Genomic DNA, 20,016 nt, shown 5'->3' with positions numbered 1-20,016 from the left:
AACAAACAGTTGCAGTTTAAAAATTAGTGTTGTGAAACGATTAATCGCTTTCAAAATAAAGTTTGTTTTATGTTTACATAATATATGTGTGTGAACTGTGTATATGTATTATGTATATATATATATATATATATATATATATATATATATATATATATATATATATATATATATATATATATATATATATATATATATATATATATATATATATATATATATAAATACACACATATATAGTATATATTTTATTTTGAAAACATTTACATGTATTTAAATGTCTATATTTATATTAATGTAATTAATATTATATAAATAATATGAATAACAAATAATATAATAAAAAAACTGAAATATATGCATGCATGCATGTGTGTGTATATATATATATATATATATATATATATAAATATATACAGTACACATATATGTGTAAATATATACAGTACACATACATATTATGTAAAAAACTACTTTTATTTTGGATGTGATTAATCGTTTGACAGCACTATATGATTAAAAACAACTCCAGGTTTGCTATGCTTGTTTGTAGGGCAGCACAATTTGGCCAAAATGTTGTGATTATATACGATAGTATACTTTTTTTTTGCAAAGTCCCTTTAAACGCTTTAAACAATTGTGTTATTGTTTAAAGTGCTTCTCATTACAAGAATAAGTTGACAGTTGTTAGTTCATCGTGATCCATCCCTCAATAGAGATCTCTTGTAATAAAGGTTATGTTTCCTGCTAACATGTCAAATCGCCCTCTTAAAATCATCTTAACTTCTGCAGTTTATTATGTAATGCTAGAATATCACCTGTTTTTACCAAACCAGCATGTAGATGGATCATTACTGAGCTGAACATAAGTGAACTGCTGCATGAGCTGTCAGGTCCAAATGTGCTGAAGAAAAGCCAAAACTCTTTCCAATGGAGACACACAAACTGCTATAGCAAAAGGTACCCCAATATTTTCAGTAAAATTACATTTACCACCAGCTTTCCTTGAACTGTATGACTACGGTAACTGCATTAAGAAAAACAATTACAAAGAGCATCATTAACTTTGCCTAGGAATAAAGTAAAACTTAAAGAAGATCAAAATACCTCATTTCAGATCTGTGTTCATTTTTGGATGATATTTCTGGATTTAGGATGTGTGGAAGTAGCCAAACACACACACACACACACACACACACACACACACACACACACACACACACACACACACACACACACACACACACACAAAAAACATTTACAATTTTTTCAAATGAAGCTGCCATTGCATACTATGAATATTGTTGGCTCTATTGTTCTATGTTGTAAGACACTTCAACTGCTAAATACATAAATGCAACTGTAAGTGTCTGTCAAGTTGCACTAGACACACATCAGCTGTGGGAAAGATAGCATACTTGATAAAACAGCCAGAGTCATAAAAGTGAACGAATCACAGAAGTTAAAAACACAAGCAAATAACAGGAAAATCCACATCCCTCAATAACAACCAAAACTGACCAAGGCTGTAAGTAATCGTCCACAATAAGGCTAAAAGCATCCGCTGAGAGGCAAGACTGCAGAAATAAGCAAAATCCTTATATTTTACTGGAGTGTAGAGAAGAAGTTCTGGGAGAAGTTATTTGTATGAGCTCTGCCTTAGGTTTGAAGCATCGAGCTCCTGGCAACAGTAAATCACTCAAAGTGCTGTGATGTGAATGATTTCCTTGCTAAGACGGTGCTAAAAGGGCCGTGAAATGTGAAAAAAACTTTGTGTTATTTGGCACTGAACACTCACCTCATGTTTGCCCTTCATTCTACAGATGCGGATGTCATTCTTATTGGATTCCCACGTCCTTTTCTGTGGAACAACAAGGGAGTAAAATCATTACCTACATTCAAGGTAAAATAAGCAAGGTGTTCTTACATGCAATTATGTGTGTGTGTGTGTGTGTGTGAGAGAGAGAGAGAGAGAGCACTACAAGGGCTCACCTTGCTGTAGAACATTTCATCTCCAGACACATGGTCCAGTTCCACTCGATAAAGGTCATCTCTGCAGCAACACACACACACACACACACACACACACACACCCCGTATACGAAGACCAGCATTAGCAGTAACAATGAAAATGGGCCTTAATTTACAATTAAAATACTGAATCACAGTTCACATACTTTACATATTATAGAGTAGGCAAAACACAACACACACATAAAAAAAAAAATTAATTAGGAAAAACATCCATGAAATAAATATATGAACTAAAAACATTTACTTGAGAAGCAAATTTGTATATAATGGTTTTGATAGTCATTTTTTAGTAAACATATCTAATATTTATTAAATGTTTTTGGTTTATCCCATTTTCTTGTTTTGAGCATAAATCTACCAAAAATAAATTAGTAAATTTACGAATGCATCTGCCATCTACTTGTTGTTATTGTTAACTAAAACATATGAATAATTGTTTTTGTTTATAAAACCAAAACAAACTATCTATCTATCTATCTATCTATCTATCTATCTATCTATCTATCTATCTATCTATCTATCTATCTATCTATCTATCTATCTATCTATCTATCTATCTATCTATCTATCTATCTATCTATCTATCTATCTATCTATCTATACATAGATGAAAACCTAAATGTAAAATTTTGAAATATTGAACTTAAAGTATAGGTTAAAATATAAAAAATTATAAAACTTCAAATAAATATAAACAGAAATTATAAATAAATAAATGAAAATGACATAAAGAAGCATAACAAAAGTACCCAAAATTAAAATGATAGCTGATAGTATAAAACATATAAGGTAATTTTTAAAAATAATATTAAATACTAAATAGTATATAAATAATATCAAAACAACAGTCAGGTAAACAATAACAAACAGAAAGTCTGTGAATATATATTTCATCACACAACACACTGAAGCACTAAAGAGTTTTGATAAAAGCTGTCTATGAGAACAGTCTATATTTGAGCTCTCAGCTCTGGGGTTTTGTGGTGACAGGAACCGGTTTATAAGTTTCAACTTTCCAGAATGTCTAAGAGAGTGTATATAACAGACTATATCTGTTCTCTAGCTACAGAGAAAGCAAGCGTTTAAGCGGCTCGACTGTGTAATGGTTAAAGGTCAACGAACAGGGGTTTAACTTTCAAGCAGCGCCTAACCAGGACCACATGTCAACTCCCTCGGGAGTCCAAACCCTTTGAAGGCCTGTCCATCTGACCCATTTCAAAGATGTAACTAAAAGTAACACCAGTCAAACTGGACACAGATTTCCCATCACAAGATCCACACACACTCTCTGACTGTGTGGAGAGAACATGCTGTTTTACTGCTGATGCTGTTGAGCTAGAAGGACGGAGTGTTCTTGTCAGAGCTTTGAAACCTAATGACATTTTCTCATTGTGTAACCTGTCATTTCCATTTAAGACCAATTAGGTACCGACATGGTATAGCAAAATAGAAAGGTTTTAATAACAGAGAGGATATTATATTCATGTTATATTAATTCAGAATGTAAAACCTAACAGAGATGTTACTGTGTGAATAGAGTGGGTGGAATTAAAGCTCAAATTAACATCTTGATGACTTAAAATGTTGTCAGTTACCAACATGGTTATTAAAGATAATTATAGTCAAAGATTTTGGTTAATTGACATGAAGCTGAAATCTAAAATCTAAAAATATGAGAGGAAAAAATAAAAATATTTGAAATGTTGTCATGGCAAGTTGAAGCACTAGAATTATTAACTGGAAATAAATAAAAACTCAAACTGAACTAAACAGCATTAAAATAAATCTAATCATGAAAAACAATATGAATAAAATTATGATAATAAAATACCAATAAAAGGGCAAAAGCATATTTCAAGATTAGCATAAAATTAAAGCAAATAGTGAAAATATAAAACTAAAAAAAGTATATAAAAATTAAATTTTATTGAATATTTAAAATGAAATGAAATCATGTAAAATATGATTATTACAGTTTTTATTAAATAACAATTTTTTAAATACTAAGTTAAAAATGTATTTAAAAACATAATGACATATTAATAATAACAAAATAACAATGTTTACAACAGAAAATAATTCAATTCCTCAGTAATACAGTATGTGCAACTATATGCAAAATAAACTTTATAACGTAAAAAATGTAAGAATTATTATCATTTGAAGTGTGTATTGTTGAATTGTTGGCATTACCTGGCTCCGATGTAGAGTGTGCGGTTGACTTTCAGGACGGTCTGAATATACAGCGGCTCCTGACGGGTGTAAGAGCGATGCGCCCGGCCCACAAACACTGGATAGCGCCTCACCACTGACAAACAAAGAACCAGAGACAATTCAGAAGAGAGGGAAGTCAAAATGTGGAAAAATTACTAGCTGCGATGGGAGCTCCCAAAAAAAAGAGCCAAAATATGAAATATGGATAGATGAAACAGACACTAAAACACAGGCAGGAATGTGTCCATCACTTTCCCCTGAAGAGTTAAAGACGGAGAACCTCTGAGACATGAAGAAAGGACAAAGACATACATCACTGAGTCTTCACCAAGCAGAGTCCAAAAACAAGCTGTCTTAAAGTGAAAGTTCACTCAAAAACAATAAATATGTCATATTTATGTTACAGTGGACTGTTAACCACTGGGACTGGACCATTGAATCAGTGAGTTGAACTCAAGAACTGAATCAGTTCAATTCATGAATGGATCTTTTAGTCTGTTTCTGAACTGATTCATTGAAAAACATAAACGATTCAATGAAAAGCCTGATTTGTTTACATTATGAATGTGTCATGTGGACAACTTATGTTATTTACTTATTTGATATATGCACCTTTATGGTGCCTTTTTGTCATTTTAGAGCTGACTAATTTACTTAAATTATATTGAAAAGATTAGCCACGGTATCCATGAAAAATATCACCTTCTCTTTTCTGAATGAATGAATGAACGCAACATTGTTATTGTTAACTAAAAGTAAAATTGAAACATGGTAATTTGCTAATTAATTTTTTTATTAAAACATATCATACAGCATATATAATAAATATAATAAGTAAAGTACTAAAATGAATAAAACTAAAACAAAAATACATTTAAATTAGAATTATAAAAATATTTTTTATTATAAATAATAAAAATGACAATAGCACATAACAAAATAACTAATAATTAAAATAAAAACCAAAAGTATAAAATAAAAGCTAACCTAAAGGATTAATAAATATTATATTATATAATAGTGCATAATAATACACAGAGTAAGTGCTAATCTTATTATGCAACCTGCCCTGACAATCAGACTCCTGGTCCAATGTACTGTCACATAATTAATATTCATGAGCAAAGCTGATAAGTTTTATATAGAGTCCATCCTGTATAAAATGCTCTGAAAAGAGTCACTAGCACTTCAGAGAGCGTTCACACATTTCAGATAAGGAAAATTGCTTTCCAAATGTTGTGGAAAGAAGTCAAACACAATTAGAAAACAGATTACCAGAGAAAAAAAACCCCAACAGTAATGTGTCCTCCAACCGCAGATGGATCTGAGAAGCCTGAGGACACCCACATATTTACCGTGAATGCTAATGATATTTCTTACAGTTTCTGCTGTTAATTAATTCCACTGTAATAAGGAGAGAAGGATAGAGATACTGTTGTTGTTGCTGGCTTGTTCTTTGCCTCTAGTTGTTTGGACAAATTTCACAAGGGTTTAAATGTTTTTGTGCTTTGCAAGAGCAATTAAGTGTGGAAAACCCTTAAAAAGGTCACGTTATTTCACTTTGATTCACACACACACACACACCATGTGCCACCATGTTTGTTTAGTTCTTCACTGACTTCTGTTGTTTTTCCACTGCAATAATGACATTTCTTTCATCTACCTCTTAATCTAGCCCTTTCTGCTGTTTAACTTAATCATTAAGACATTATTTAGTATGTTTACTAAGCCCTTTTCTTCACAGAGAGCGAACACTGGCAGGACCTCACAGCATATGTGATTTGGGGACAAAACCTTACCCACATAAACACCAACTACATCGTGCTGGATAACCTTTAACCTCTGGTCTCTACTGAATCATTAAAGGCGCATGAGTGGTTATACATCAGTATCACTGATTCTGCTTCATGGGATCTGAAGGGAATACGGTCCATTGTACACACACACACACACACACACACACACACACGCACACACACACACACACACACACAGAGAGAGTTTGTGTCTTGCTTGTTCCAACATCATTATGTTAAAAGGCTTTTAAAATGATCACAGCCATATGGTGTATTTCATTTACTGAGCGCTAATGTGCAAAACGATTTACAAACAGTGCGACGTGTCCACAACGTGTTAACCATATGTAAATTTAAAAGAACACTTTAAAAGAACATTCCCAAACAGGTTTAAGTTTACGGACTTGTTGCTATGACAGCAAATCCAAAATATGCTTTGAAGTACCAAATAATCCAAGATTATGCCAATTCGTCAACAATCACATCCAGCTAACTGAGTTAGCAACATACAAAGAATGGGCCCCAAATGTTATTGTACTTTTGTTCATATACCAGTACTTTTATTAGTTTTGTGCTTAACAGACAATCATGTGATTAATTGCGATTAAATTTTATTTTTTTTGCCCAGGACTAAATATAATATAATATAATATAATATAATATAATATAATATAATATAATATAATATAATATAATATAATATAATATAATATAATATAATATAATATAATATAATATAATATAATGATAGTATGTAAATAATACTAAAATAACACTGATGCACAGCTAACATACTTCAACTAAAAATGACAAAATAATGGTATTTATTTTTATTAACATAACAGCAGTCGTATTATCTATTTAGCTTCTTTAGCTTAAATAATATATATATAAATAATAATATTACGGTATATACACTGAACAAAATTATAAATGCAAAATTTTTGTTTTTGTCCCCATTTTTGGATGAGCTGAATCTAAAAGTTTTTCTATGTACACAAAAGGCCTATTTCTCTGTCTAAATCTGTGTTCGTGAGCACTTCTCCTTTGCCGAGATAATCTATCCACCTCACAGGTGTGGCATATCAAGATTATGATTAGACAGCATGATTATTGCACAGGTGTGCCTTAGGCTGGCCAAAATAAAAGGCCAAAATAAAATGTGCAGTTTTATCATACAACACAGTGCCACGGATGTTGCAAGTTTTGAGGGAGCGTGCAACTGTCTTACTGACTGCAGGAATGTCCACAAGAGCTGTTCCCGTGAATTGAATGTTCAATTCTCTACCATAAGCCATCTCCAAAGGCATTTCAGAGAATTTGGCAATACATCCAACCAGCCTCACAACCTCAGACCACATGTAACCACACCACACCAGCCCAGGACCTCCACATCCAGCATCTTCACCTCCAAGATTGTCTGAGACCAGCCACTGTACTGGGCAGATGGCAGACAGGGTGTATGGTGTCTTGTGGGTGAGGGGTTTGCTCATGTCAACGTTGTGGATTGAGTGGCCCATGGTGGCGGTGGGGATATGGCATGGGCAGGCGTATGTTATGGACAACGAACACAGGTGCATTTTATTGATGGCATTTTGAATGCACAGAGATACCGTAATGAGATCCTGAGGCCCATTGTCATGCCATTCATCCATGACCATCACCTCATGTTGCAGCATGATAATGCACGGACCCATGTTGCAAGGATCTGTACACAATTCCTGGAAGCTGAAAAGTTCTTGCATGTTCTCCCAGTTCTTGCATGGCCAGTATACTCACCGGACATGTCACCCATTGAGCATGTTTGGGATGCTCTGGATCAAAATATACGACAGTGTGTTCAAGTTCCTGCCAATATCTAGCAACTTTGCACAGCCATTGAAGAGAAGTGGACCAACATTCCACAGGCTATTAACAACCTGATCAACTCTATGTGAAGGAGATGTGTTGCACCGCGTGAGGCAAATGGTGGTCACACCAGACACTAACTGTTTTTTATGCTTATGATCATGTACACTTGGCACAGTTTGGAATTCAACTCATGTGCCTTTTCTCAAAGCTAATTTATGAGCCAAAAATAGGAACTTGTAGCTGATTGTGCTGTTATGCTCTAAAGTTATATACATAAAAGATCATAAACGTGGCATTTATGTCTAACTGAAAAATAACCTGCTGAAGTTGTTTAACTGATACACTGTAATTGGTGAGGGGGTGTGTCCTTACCCTCAGCGGGGGCGGAGATTAACGGGCCAGGTTCCTCTGGAAATGAGCAGGCAGCCAATTGGAGGACAGCAAAGATCCGTAAAAAGCAGGGGGTCAGGGTCGCCATGGCAGCGACACACCACAGCTGTGAAGACAGGAAAAGAGAAATGACATTAACTTAGAAAACAGTGAAAAGAACACAATAGAGTACTAGTGAACTGCATCAACATTCACTATCTGCACAGACAACCTAATGCAGAACTCAATCTGCATAGACAACTCAGTTAAGAGTTACACAAAAAGCCATTCCGCATGAAAGAGCATAAGAGAATTGTTGCTAAGCTAATAAATCAGTGCTTTATTAACCCCAAAATTGCAATATCACATGTAAATATTGCACAACATTGCAATTGTGGATTTTAAATAAATAAATAAAAATAAAACAATAATCGTTAGTTGCAGCATTTAATAAAATATATATTTACATTCAACATTTTCCTCTGTCAGCCATTTTTTCATTAGGTTCATATTCATCAAATTTATTAGAACCTATTTTTGTTAACTGAAATAAAGCTGAAATAAAATATAAATATTACATAAACAAAAACAACAACAACAAAAAAACATAAAAGCACTTACCTGAAATGTTTTTTGGCTAAATTTAAACTAAACCTTAATAAATAATAAATAAATAAAATAAATAAAACCTTAATCCTAATATAAAAATATGAATGCATAACAACAATTTTAATTAAATTTTATATAAATTCTAAATGAAAACATAAAAATAAAAACCAAATCAAAATATTAATAAAAGCTATAACATTATAATACCAAATAACAAAGTTCTGGTTTAAAAATGTAGCTTGTCCAAGGATCTTATTAAAGCAAGCTCATATAATTCAAAGACTAATAGCTCAGAAATCAAAATAAATAAATACAATTTATTGTATTGAAAAACAGTAATAATATAACATATTTTACTTTTTTTTAATGGCTTAAATAACACTAAAAACTGTATTTTGCAGAAAATGTCCTGCAAAATTGAATGGTTACAACATCGACCAGCAGTTGCTAACTGAGCCATGCGCTGATTTTGGCCAAATCAAATGTAACAAAACTTTTCAGTTTACTTCTATAACAACCTTCATGTCATGTCAGACACACCCCATATAATGCCTAAAAAGTTGCCTAGGTAGGCAGCACATCAGGTTTTGGAGCAAAAAATGCAACACACAAACAGTTTCTATAAAGATAACTGCAAAAATGATTAATGATACAAAGCAGCATAGACGTCTTGGGTGTTAGACATGCCTCGTGCCTTCAATGAAATGAAATGCACAGGCGACTCCACATGAGCGTGAGGCCAAACAGAAGCTGTTTATTATTTAACATTTGACATTTATTTGGGCACTTTATGAGGAACAGACTACTTACAAAAACCACAATACCTGTCTGTAAAACAAAACAGATTTGCATGATTTTAACGGGTGTTAGGAAACCGTCAGTGGGGCATAAAACTGTTTAACAAAAGCTTTCATCTCCAACAATCAGTTCTTCCTTCAGACAGAAACCAGATGAGAGTCTTGAGGGCTTCTCTTTCACGGACAACCCTCAATTACTGAAGAGACCCGAGACCACACACACACACACACACACACACACACACACACACTAATTCATCTTCAGCACCTTTTCATTGAGTCTGTGGAGGAAGGAGAGGTCAGTGGCTTTAGCAGGACCAGAACGATGCCACCATCTGCTCTTTTCTTTTCCACACTCTTTTTCATCTGTGCTTTTCTTTTTTTGCTCAGCATGATTGCTGTAATTGGGTAATTTATGAGAGCATGTCAACCCTTCGTCCTGCAGTATATTACTGACACAAACACACACGAGACAGGGCAAACCACAGTCAAGCTTCATACATCACGTAATCTGAAGTGTCTCGCACAGACTTTTGACTTTTCATAAAGCAAATACAGTTTGATGAATATCGATAAGAATCATGTTGAAGGTATAGAAAGATCCCAGTCAGTTTGAACTCAAGAGGGAATGTTGAAGAAATCAATGGAATGTGTTTAGTATAGACCACCATTCAAAAGATTTGGAGTTTTTATGCTCACCAGGGCTACATTGATTTGATTAAAAATACAGTTAAAACAGTGAAATATTATAATAATTTAAAATGCCTGCTTTCTATTTGAATACTTTTAAAAATGTAATTTATTTCTGTGATGCAATGCTGAATTTTCAGCATCATTACTCCAGTCTTCAGTGTGATGCAATCCATGCAGATATCATTCTAATATACTGATTTCCTGCTGAAGAAACTTTTCATTATATTATCATTGTTGTCATATACATTTTCTATATATTGCTTTGTGGAAACCATAACCATATATTTTTTAAAGATTATTATTATTTGTTTAAATAGAAATGTAAAAAACAGCTTTTATTTGAAAAATATCTTTACTTTCACTTTTCATCAATTGAATGCATTCATGCCAGTGTTATTTTGTATGTATACAGCTTTTAGTTTTACTAATATTTTGAATTATTTTTTTTTACTTCCTTTCCATTTTCATTTTTTTCTTCTTCTATATTTTAATAAATTTTTATGGCTGTTTTAGTTTATTTACTACATCTAGTCGAATGCTGAAACTATACAATAATGTGTAAACAGAAATAAAAAATCTAAATAGAAATTTAGAAACAGAAACATTTAAACAGTAGAGACGTCATTTCAACAATATAACTTCAACAAAACAGAATATACGTTTGCACTCAAAAATGCCTCATTTACTTACTAACTACTTCAAACAAAAAGAGCCAACCAATCAGATTTGGAGTTTTGAATAATATTTGCATAAAAAAAAAATCACTCAGGCAATCCATGGACATGTCATCAAAAGCTATAGTCACTATAAGCCCCTGAAGTAATGATGAATTTCATTTCATCATCATCATAATCATCATCATTTCATCACAATGACATTGACGGTGAGTGTTCTGCCTCAAAGGTTTTGTTTGAGACCTTTCTCTATTATCCCTTCTTCTGCTTTCAGCGGGCCTCCAACAATACATGCATTACCGCTTAAATTAGATGAAACAATGAATAATGTAATTAAGACATCCCTCAGGATGACGGAAATAAAAGAGATGAAAAACTAATTGAAAGAATTTTAGATGCCTTTGGTGAAAAGTTTTGAAATTAATAGTGGCCTTTTGAGGATCTAAATTCATAAGGCAGAAATGAATCTCAATGGCATTAGAGAGAGACGAGCGACTCTATTAGTCCATTAGCACACCGCGCACACAAAGACACAATGTTTATCCAGCGCACACATAAAACAGAGAACATTGTCAAACACATTACTTGAATGAGGCCACATCGTACTCATTCTGATAAACAGTACAGTGGTGCTGCAAAGACAAACATCACAATTACTGCCGCTCACATTTGAGGTTAGGGGTTTGAACAAATCACCAACCCTAGGTAGTAAACTTCAGTGTTCTTTGTGCTACGGTCATGAATGATGCCTCAAACCGTGCAGCTTGTTGAAATAAAGTGCGCTATTATCTTTCTAAGCAACCAGACACAATAGTCCACCTAAAAATGAATATTTATTCACACTGAGGCCATCCAAGATGTTTGATGAGTTTGTTTCCTCATCGGAACAGATTTGGAGAAATTCAGCCTTACATCACTCGCTCACCAAGGGATTCCTCTGCAGTGAATGGGTGCCGTCAGAATGAGAGTACAAACAGCTGATAAAAACATGCCAATAATCCACACCACTCCAGTTCATCAATTAACATCTTGTGAAGTGAATATCTGCGTGTTTATAAGTAACAAATTCATCAAGACTTCAAACTGTTGCTTCCGGGAAAAAAATATGAGTCCTCTGTCCATAATATTGCTTGCAGTGAAAAAGTAATCTTGTCTGAATCAGGAGAGAAATGTGTACAGATCAAATAAAAACAGTCCACAACTGTCAGTGATTTTGATGTGAGAGGACGACAGAGGATGGGCTTTTTCACTGAAAGGAGTGTTATTATGGACTTTTTGTTTTTCAGTTTAAAGTTAAAATGTATTGATGATGCATTTGTTTCTTATAAACATGCAGCTTTTCACGTCACAAGGTGAAGATTGGTGGACTGGAGATGTGTGGATTAATTGTGGTGCTTTTATCAGCTGTTTAGACTCCTATTCTGACGGCACCCATTCACAGCAGAGGATCTACAGCTCAGTAAGTGATGTAATTTATCCAAATCTGATCCAGTTGAAGAAACAAACCAATCTATTACATCTTTGAATGGCCCGAAGGTGAAAAGAAAGTCTTACTGACCCAAAACTTTTCAACGCAATAATAATAAAAAAAAAAATTACTTCAAAGAGACAGGAAATCCATTATGTTATGACCTCTGTAAGTTAAAAATCAAAATCGTATTAAACAAAATGGTGTTTGTGTTTCCAGGCTGTTTATGAGGGGCACTAAAAGAACAAAAGCGCTGGTGGGCTTCAAAATACTTCATAAAGAGACCATTCAATGTCTTGAGTCTTCAAAACTGCTCTCTCTCCCTCCCTCTCTCTAATCTCGTTCATCCCTCTGTCCCACTCCAGCATGAACCCCTGTGCCCGAAGGAAAGGTCAGAGGTCAAGGATAGGTATCCTCCCATAGGGTCTCGCAGCAGAAAACACGTCTCTAGTAAAGAACCCGTCTGTAATTTGGTTTAAGGAGGTTGTGACCGAGCCACAGACACATTAAGTTTTGTGATAGCTCTAAATAAAACCTAATAGGCAGTGCTACCACCTCAATTGTTTCTTATTAACAGAACACACACACACCTCACAAACTCTCTCGCTTCCTTCCTTTCTCACACACTCAAGCAACAAGGCTTGAATAACATAGGAACAGTCCAAGTCTTTGTTGGCACGCTGACGGCGCTAACAGCCGTTAAAATGAAAGGCTTTAAACAGCGAATCAGAGACACAGCGGATGGAAATCCCTCACAGATGCCCGTCCAAAGCAAATGACGTTCAAGACATCTACACAAAACAATGACTGGAATGTCACAGAGGTCAAGCCTAGGTTGTCCACAATGCTGAGAACCGTCTAACCCACAATTGCCTTGAGATTTATTGCATCTGGTCGAAGTAACCTGAAAATGAACCACAAAACATTAAATAGGAACTGTCTTTATATAAGTATACTGTATATGTTTGTTTGATATACTATTATACCATAGATTAAAACTTATTAATGATTCATGCAATTCATTTTATTTCAGTTAATTTAGTAATTAACTCAATTAGATGGAAATTTGTTATAAAATTGCATGCATGCAAATCTAAAACAGAATGAGACACTAATGCAATGCTAGAGTGTTTGCATTAAGCATCCTTTGAAGGGTACACAGTTCTAAATCACTTTTGAGTAACTTTTGAGGTTATATTTCAATTAGGCTGCCTTAGAAAACAGCTGTCTAGACCTTCATCAGGGTAGCACCATATATAAGTTTGGACAGGACTGAAAACGAGGCTGTGAGGAATTTAAGTACAGTGCATTCAATGGATTGTACTGTTGTTTAAAATCATAACAGCTGATGAAATTTCTTCTCTCTCTAAAAAAAAACAATTCTTTGGCAGACACTTCATAAAACAGTTTTGAAAGTTTTGAGTTGTGAAAAGTAACACAGCACATGCCATTACAAAGACTGCATGTCTGTCCCCCTCACAGCCTCAGTTTCATTCAATATGGCATCTAAAGGCTGAAATACAACACACTACTGTTTGAGCTCCTCCGACTGGATGATCAGAGTCTAAAGCTTAAAAATCTGAGTCTGTGACTATCATGCAGCATGCACATTTTCTATGGAATCAGTCAACATAAATCTGCACACTGGCTCTGACTTAAGGCAGTACTGACTTATCCAGACTGGGATAAATCAGAGCAAAAATTGCATTGTGTGTTCCAGCCTTATAACCTGACTAAGGTCTATATGTTGGGAGTCTGGCACCATTTTTGGACCAGAGCTATTAAAATATCTCACTATGCCACTGTTCTATATATTACATCCTATAACACGATAACGCCCAAATCTAGCCTAGAGGGTGCATAGATAAACACTGCTGTGACCGCATTGTCCCAACAGTTCAGCTACATTACTGTACACACTCAAGATCACCAGATTAATCTGTTGCACTGGACCACTTTATCTCGAAACTCAGCTAAAACCAAACAAACACCTGCAAAAAAAAAAACTAAAAACGCCGAACATATTTTTATCAGTGCCCTGTTGATAATCACAATGACCTCCTTCTAGCTGCTTGTGTAACAAAAGTCTGAAATCTTCCAAAACACGTTTCACAGGTCAAAACGTCGAACCTCAACATTTGTCAGACAAATAAAACGAACCACGGCGACTGGCACAGCGACATCCCGCTGTCCGCAAACACAAACACAAACCAGGAGACCTGGATATTTTCCTTTCGGGACTCTTGAGGCTTGCTTTCGGGCCTCCATAAATACACACCGGATGTCATATCTCAGCAGGGTCTGCGCTATCTCTCGCCGGTGACCTCTTTACATGGTGTGTGGTAGGTGAAGCTCTGTGTTTAAATGAGAAGGACAGGGGAGAGAAGCAGAGGGCCTCGTTCTTGTTATTTTAATGAAGGAATAATGCATGGAGTGAGATGACCTGGTGAGATATCGCAGATGAGGAGCAAAAAAACGACAAACAAGAATACACAATGCTGCTGCTATGCTCTGTTACATTACATTCTCTCTACTAATATATATGCATCTATATCTTTTTGAAGATGGATGTCATTGCTGATAGCAGACGTGAATATGTTTCAACCAGTGGAGTATCAGAAATATTGAGGCCTCTCCGTGAACCATGGGATGCCTGTCACGCATGGATGGAATATTGCTGATGGAAACAGGCGAGATGTTATACCGGCCAATTTATCACTCTCTTAGGTACTTTGATATTGATTTATCACTCTAGGTTTAGCCATAATGTAATTGGTTTAACCAACCCTTAAAAATTAAACTGTAATAAAATTAGCTTATGATGATTTGTGTAATGTAAAAATTGGATATCATGATTTCTTTGTATGTTTATCGTACATATACACCTAGTAATACAATCTTTAGATTAATATTTATATACTCATAGTACCAACTATGAATGTTAAAGATGATCTGTTATTAGTTTTGTAGGTTAATTTATCTTTATATACACTGCCATTTAATATATATATAAATAAAAATATAAAAATTCCGTATGAAACAATGCAGTTGTTTTCAGCACTGGTGATAAGAAATGTTTATTAAACACAAAAAGGATCATGTGACACTAGAGTAATGTCTCCTGACAATTCAGCTTCACATCACAGGAATACATTACATTTCAAGATATATTAAAATAAAAAGTTATTTTAAGTGGTAATATTATCTCACAATAATGAACTGTAGGGTAACTAAATAAAAACTATATCAAAAGAGATAACACTCAGTCTCACACACAAACAGGCTATACATTTAAATTGAAAACTATAACTATAAAGTAGTTCACATGCTACTACAATTGTGTCATCATTTTGATAATGTCAAACCTCTCTTTCTTTTTTAACATTTTAAAATAAAATAGCTCAAAATATTCCTTTGCATAGTAGCATTTTAATCTCATTTACAATTTTAGGTTTAATAGCACTTTAAATGTATCCACGGATTCATAATGGCTGTTTAGGAGCAGATTTATTCCGTAATATGTTTTCCAATAGGAATCATCAGTGTTCAGAATTTTAAACGTGTATACGCTGGGCTGATTGTGATGAGCACATTAGAATTCTCTCTAACGCAGGTCTGTCACCTCCAGCCGGAATCCAACGGGACTCTCTCAGATTAGAGTTGAATACGGTGAGTCATACAGAGTGATACATCCATGAACAGAAGAATGAATGGATGGACAGAGCAGGGAAAAGCATGAGGAACTGCTGTACATGTTTCAGAAAACACTTCACATAAAAGCACACGGAACATAAAAATGCAATGCTTTTAAAGCAAGGCTACTGTATGACTACTGCCATACTTAAGGTTAGTCATTTGAACAAACCCCCAACCTTAGCATGGTATTAATATCCAGTACCATCACAGTACAATGGTACCTCCTCAGTAGCTTTAAGTGAAATAAATGTGTGCATGTGTACATCATTGCTCATGTTTTCATACAGAAAGACGCTAATGAGGCACTCATCAAATGAAGGCAAAAAGGCAGTGGCAAACTCATCAGTTTTCCTGCCGAACATGCTTTCTCTCTCTCACGTACGGACATGCAAATAGTGTTTTCCTCATTAGCATAAACCAAATGTATACTACAACACAGCGTTTCACCTTTAGCTTCTAAATGCTGTTGGAATCCATTAAAACCACGTCAAGCTGTAACCTTCACAGACACGCATCGAGCGACTATTGTTGCCTATTTTATGGTTGTTCATACGCTAAACACTTTTTGATTTGCGTCAGTCTTGATAAAGATCCCAGCAGACAGCTACTTTCGCACATCTGCTATGATTCATAACTCTTCGTCTAAATTTATTCAATCCATTCTCCTCTATATTCAAGAGGACAAGCCTGAGTCTCTATACAGGCTTTAATGTGGCACAGATATGATGTATGGGGTCATTTTACAGCACAGCTCACAATCTAAATCACAGAGTCTTATGTAAGCTTCTTTAATATACTTTACGTAATACTGGACTCCCAAAGCACATCGTAATAACTAGCCTGTCAATTTATGTAGCGCTTATGTGAGAAGAACACAATAAACTAGAAAATATTCACAGCATAGTGACTACCTCAAACTTCACGATAAACACATTGTGGATATTAATCATCGCTGCAAATGCACAGACGAGATGCATATACTATTTTTGTACTAAGCACATCTAAAAACAATATCTAGAAAAGCAGGCAAAGAAGGATGAAAGACAGACAGAAAGAACAACGGAACGATAGAACAACAGAATGAGAAAACGGTATAATGACAGACAGACAAAGATAGATGGATGGATGGATGGGTGGGTTGGGTTGATAGATAGATAGATAGATAGATAGATAGATAGATAGATAGATAGATAGATAGATAGATAGATAGATAGATAGATAGATAGATAGATAGATAGATAGATAGATAGATAGATAGATAGATAGATAGATAGATAGATAGAGTGATAGTACGCTAGCTCTGGCTTCAGTCATCCTAGCATGCACTCAGATAAGGATTCAGTTAAAGACTACATACTCTGTCCTCACACAGCTTTCTAATTAGACCCCAGACTCTCTCTTACATGACTTACTAAAACACATCGATTCAATGTTCTCGTTAGAATGTTTATTGACTAATCTGTGAAGGTTAGCATTAGCATCTGCGGTAGTCAGGGGTCCCCGGTGATTCTTAGCAGTCCGCGTTTAGCCTAGAAAGAAGCGCAAGGTTTTAATCTCTGTGGTGTTCAGCCTTTGATCTCGACTAAATCACTGCACTCCCACCCAACATACTAAGACACACAGTATAACTAATGGAATAGAGAATGAAAGAGAGAAGGAAATACGAGTTTTAGCTGCTTTAAAGACACTTGTAAGGCTTTAGCAATTTCCTGAGAGACACGGAACATCATTTTAATGGGTTTTCGGAGTCCTCCGTGGGATGGGATGTCATCCAGTGCTCCTTCCACCACGCTAACATCAAGCTTGACCTGCGTTATTATAAATTTAGCAATGCAGTTGAAAGTGGCACCATCTGAACGCTGTATGTCACTGCAACGCGGGTTTACAGCCCACTCGGCCCAAGGTCTTGTGGGACAGACGGAAATGAATCATGGGTGTTTTGATGGAGTCAGCTGGTTTTTAAGGGCATGGGGGCACATAGTGATGAATAAGAGAGAGCGAGACACAGGATATCAATGCTACAGATTTAGAAGATACCTAAACCGCTTACATTGATCCAAGACACAAGCAGCTGTAACTGCATCTTATGTAAAAACTAAAGAAAAAACTGCCTATTTTAAGTCTGATCAATCTCCGTGTTCCACAGCATTGCGCAAGCAATGTCTACATCGTGTAAATGTGCAGTGTTTTATTTCAGGAAAACAAAACACTGCTTACCAATTATGCAACCTCCAGATAATATGGCATGGCACAGGAAATACAATAGTGAAGGGCCACTTTTAAAAATATACCCTAACCACAGTTTTCATCAAAATACTTAACTTTAACAGTTATTATCATAAAGTAAGATGGGATCTAACAACCATGTATATTTTTGATGAGAAAAATACATGAACCTTGCATTTACTGTTGTGTTCTCCAAAGTATACAATGTGTGTACCAAAGTGTCTATACTAGATGAATATGATAATGATTGAATACCATGAAAAAAGCCATGAGTTTCAATAATTGAAAGCTGAAATTGTATGAAAGAATTATGTAATAAATTATGAAATGTTGCAACTAACTGTTGCTAACATATTGTTGCTAATATCAACTTATTCAACTAAATAAGTTGAATAAGCTGAAATTATAAAATTACTATAAATAAAAACACATATAAAAAACATAAAGTAATTATTGAACACATCTCTATTTTTCTCAGTACATATATAACAGTGCTGTTGATGTGGAATTTTCACCAGATCTTGGTAACAATCCAAATAATCCATACATACAAAGAAAGCAAAACAAATACCGGTAAGTTCTAATAAAAATAAGTGGTTTTTGCCAAACATCATTTTTCCATCAATGACCTTGAGAGTTTCCACACAGATATGAAATAGGAATTGATGAGCAGATAACAATTTTGAAGCTACATGTGCAAAAATTCAAAGAACTCTCCACACCCGCCCCAACAAGAAACCCAACTATTATAACTGCAGGAAACAAGGTTACGCTGGGTTAAAAACTTCAATTTCCCGCTCCAGCTGGAGGAGCTGCTAGCAGTGCGAGAGCAGTAATGTGCTCTGCTGTGGAGACCAGGATAATAAAGCTGTTTATGGGGCTGCTTTATGAGAGGGATGTTTTATAACGGGAGCCAGAAGGCCCTTGGGGACAGAAGCTGTCGCTGTTAGCTATTGCTGCTAACTAACTTTTATTAATACTGAACATCACAACAAAATGGCTAACGTCATATTAGGTATTTAGGTAACACTTTACAATACGGTTCCATTAGTTAATGCTATTTAATGTATTAACTAACATGAGCGAACAATCAAAAGTACATTTCTTACAGTATTTCTTAATGTGAATATGTTGTTTATATATTTAATGCATTTATCTATAATATATTCATATAAGAATGTGAATACATAAATGTATAATGTAATGTGATATTTTCAATATTTATACTGTATGTGTGTTTATATATACAATGTACACATACATATATAATGTAAACAAAAACTTTTATTTTGGATGTGATTGATCACTATTACTCGTTTGACAGCACTAATATAACAATTTATATTTGTTTTCTTCTTTTTTTTTTTTTTTACTAAATCAGATTTTATGTGTTTATTACTGAAACGTAAGAAGCTGTCAAATCAAATTCTCTTGGTTGGTTGTGCATTTTCTTCTTCCACACTATTTCATTCCTTCCACTCAACTTTCTGTTAACATGCTTGGATACAGCACTCTGTGAACAGACAGCTTCTTTGGCAATGAATGTGGCTTGGCTTACCCTCCTTGTGAAGGGTGTCAATGAATGTCTT

At 34.7% G+C, this 20,016-nt stretch overlaps 1 protein-coding gene across 1 annotated transcript in view; it reads right to left on the bottom strand.

Annotated features, from left to right (window-relative positions):
* Positions 1-20,016, bottom strand: part of LOC127950868 (semaphorin-6B-like) — a 108,319-nt gene that overhangs the window by 35,061 nt on the left and 53,242 nt on the right. The window contains exons 2-5 of the mRNA XM_052548219.1: positions 8,268-8,391; positions 4,228-4,342; positions 1,993-2,053; positions 1,799-1,861 (exon numbers count right to left, since the gene is read on the bottom strand). Coding sequence (XP_052404179.1) covers positions 1,799-1,861; positions 1,993-2,053; positions 4,228-4,342; positions 8,268-8,373 — 345 coding nt within the window. The 5' untranslated portion in view covers positions 8,374-8,391. The remainder of the gene's footprint in view (positions 1-1,798; positions 1,862-1,992; positions 2,054-4,227; positions 4,343-8,267; positions 8,392-20,016) is intronic.

This window comes from Carassius gibelio, chromosome B2 (genome assembly GCF_023724105.1).
Source record: "Carassius gibelio isolate Cgi1373 ecotype wild population from Czech Republic chromosome B2, carGib1.2-hapl.c, whole genome shotgun sequence".
Taxonomy (NCBI): domain Eukaryota; kingdom Metazoa; phylum Chordata; class Actinopteri; order Cypriniformes; family Cyprinidae; genus Carassius; species Carassius gibelio.
This window is presented reverse-complemented; position numbering and strand designations above follow the sequence as displayed.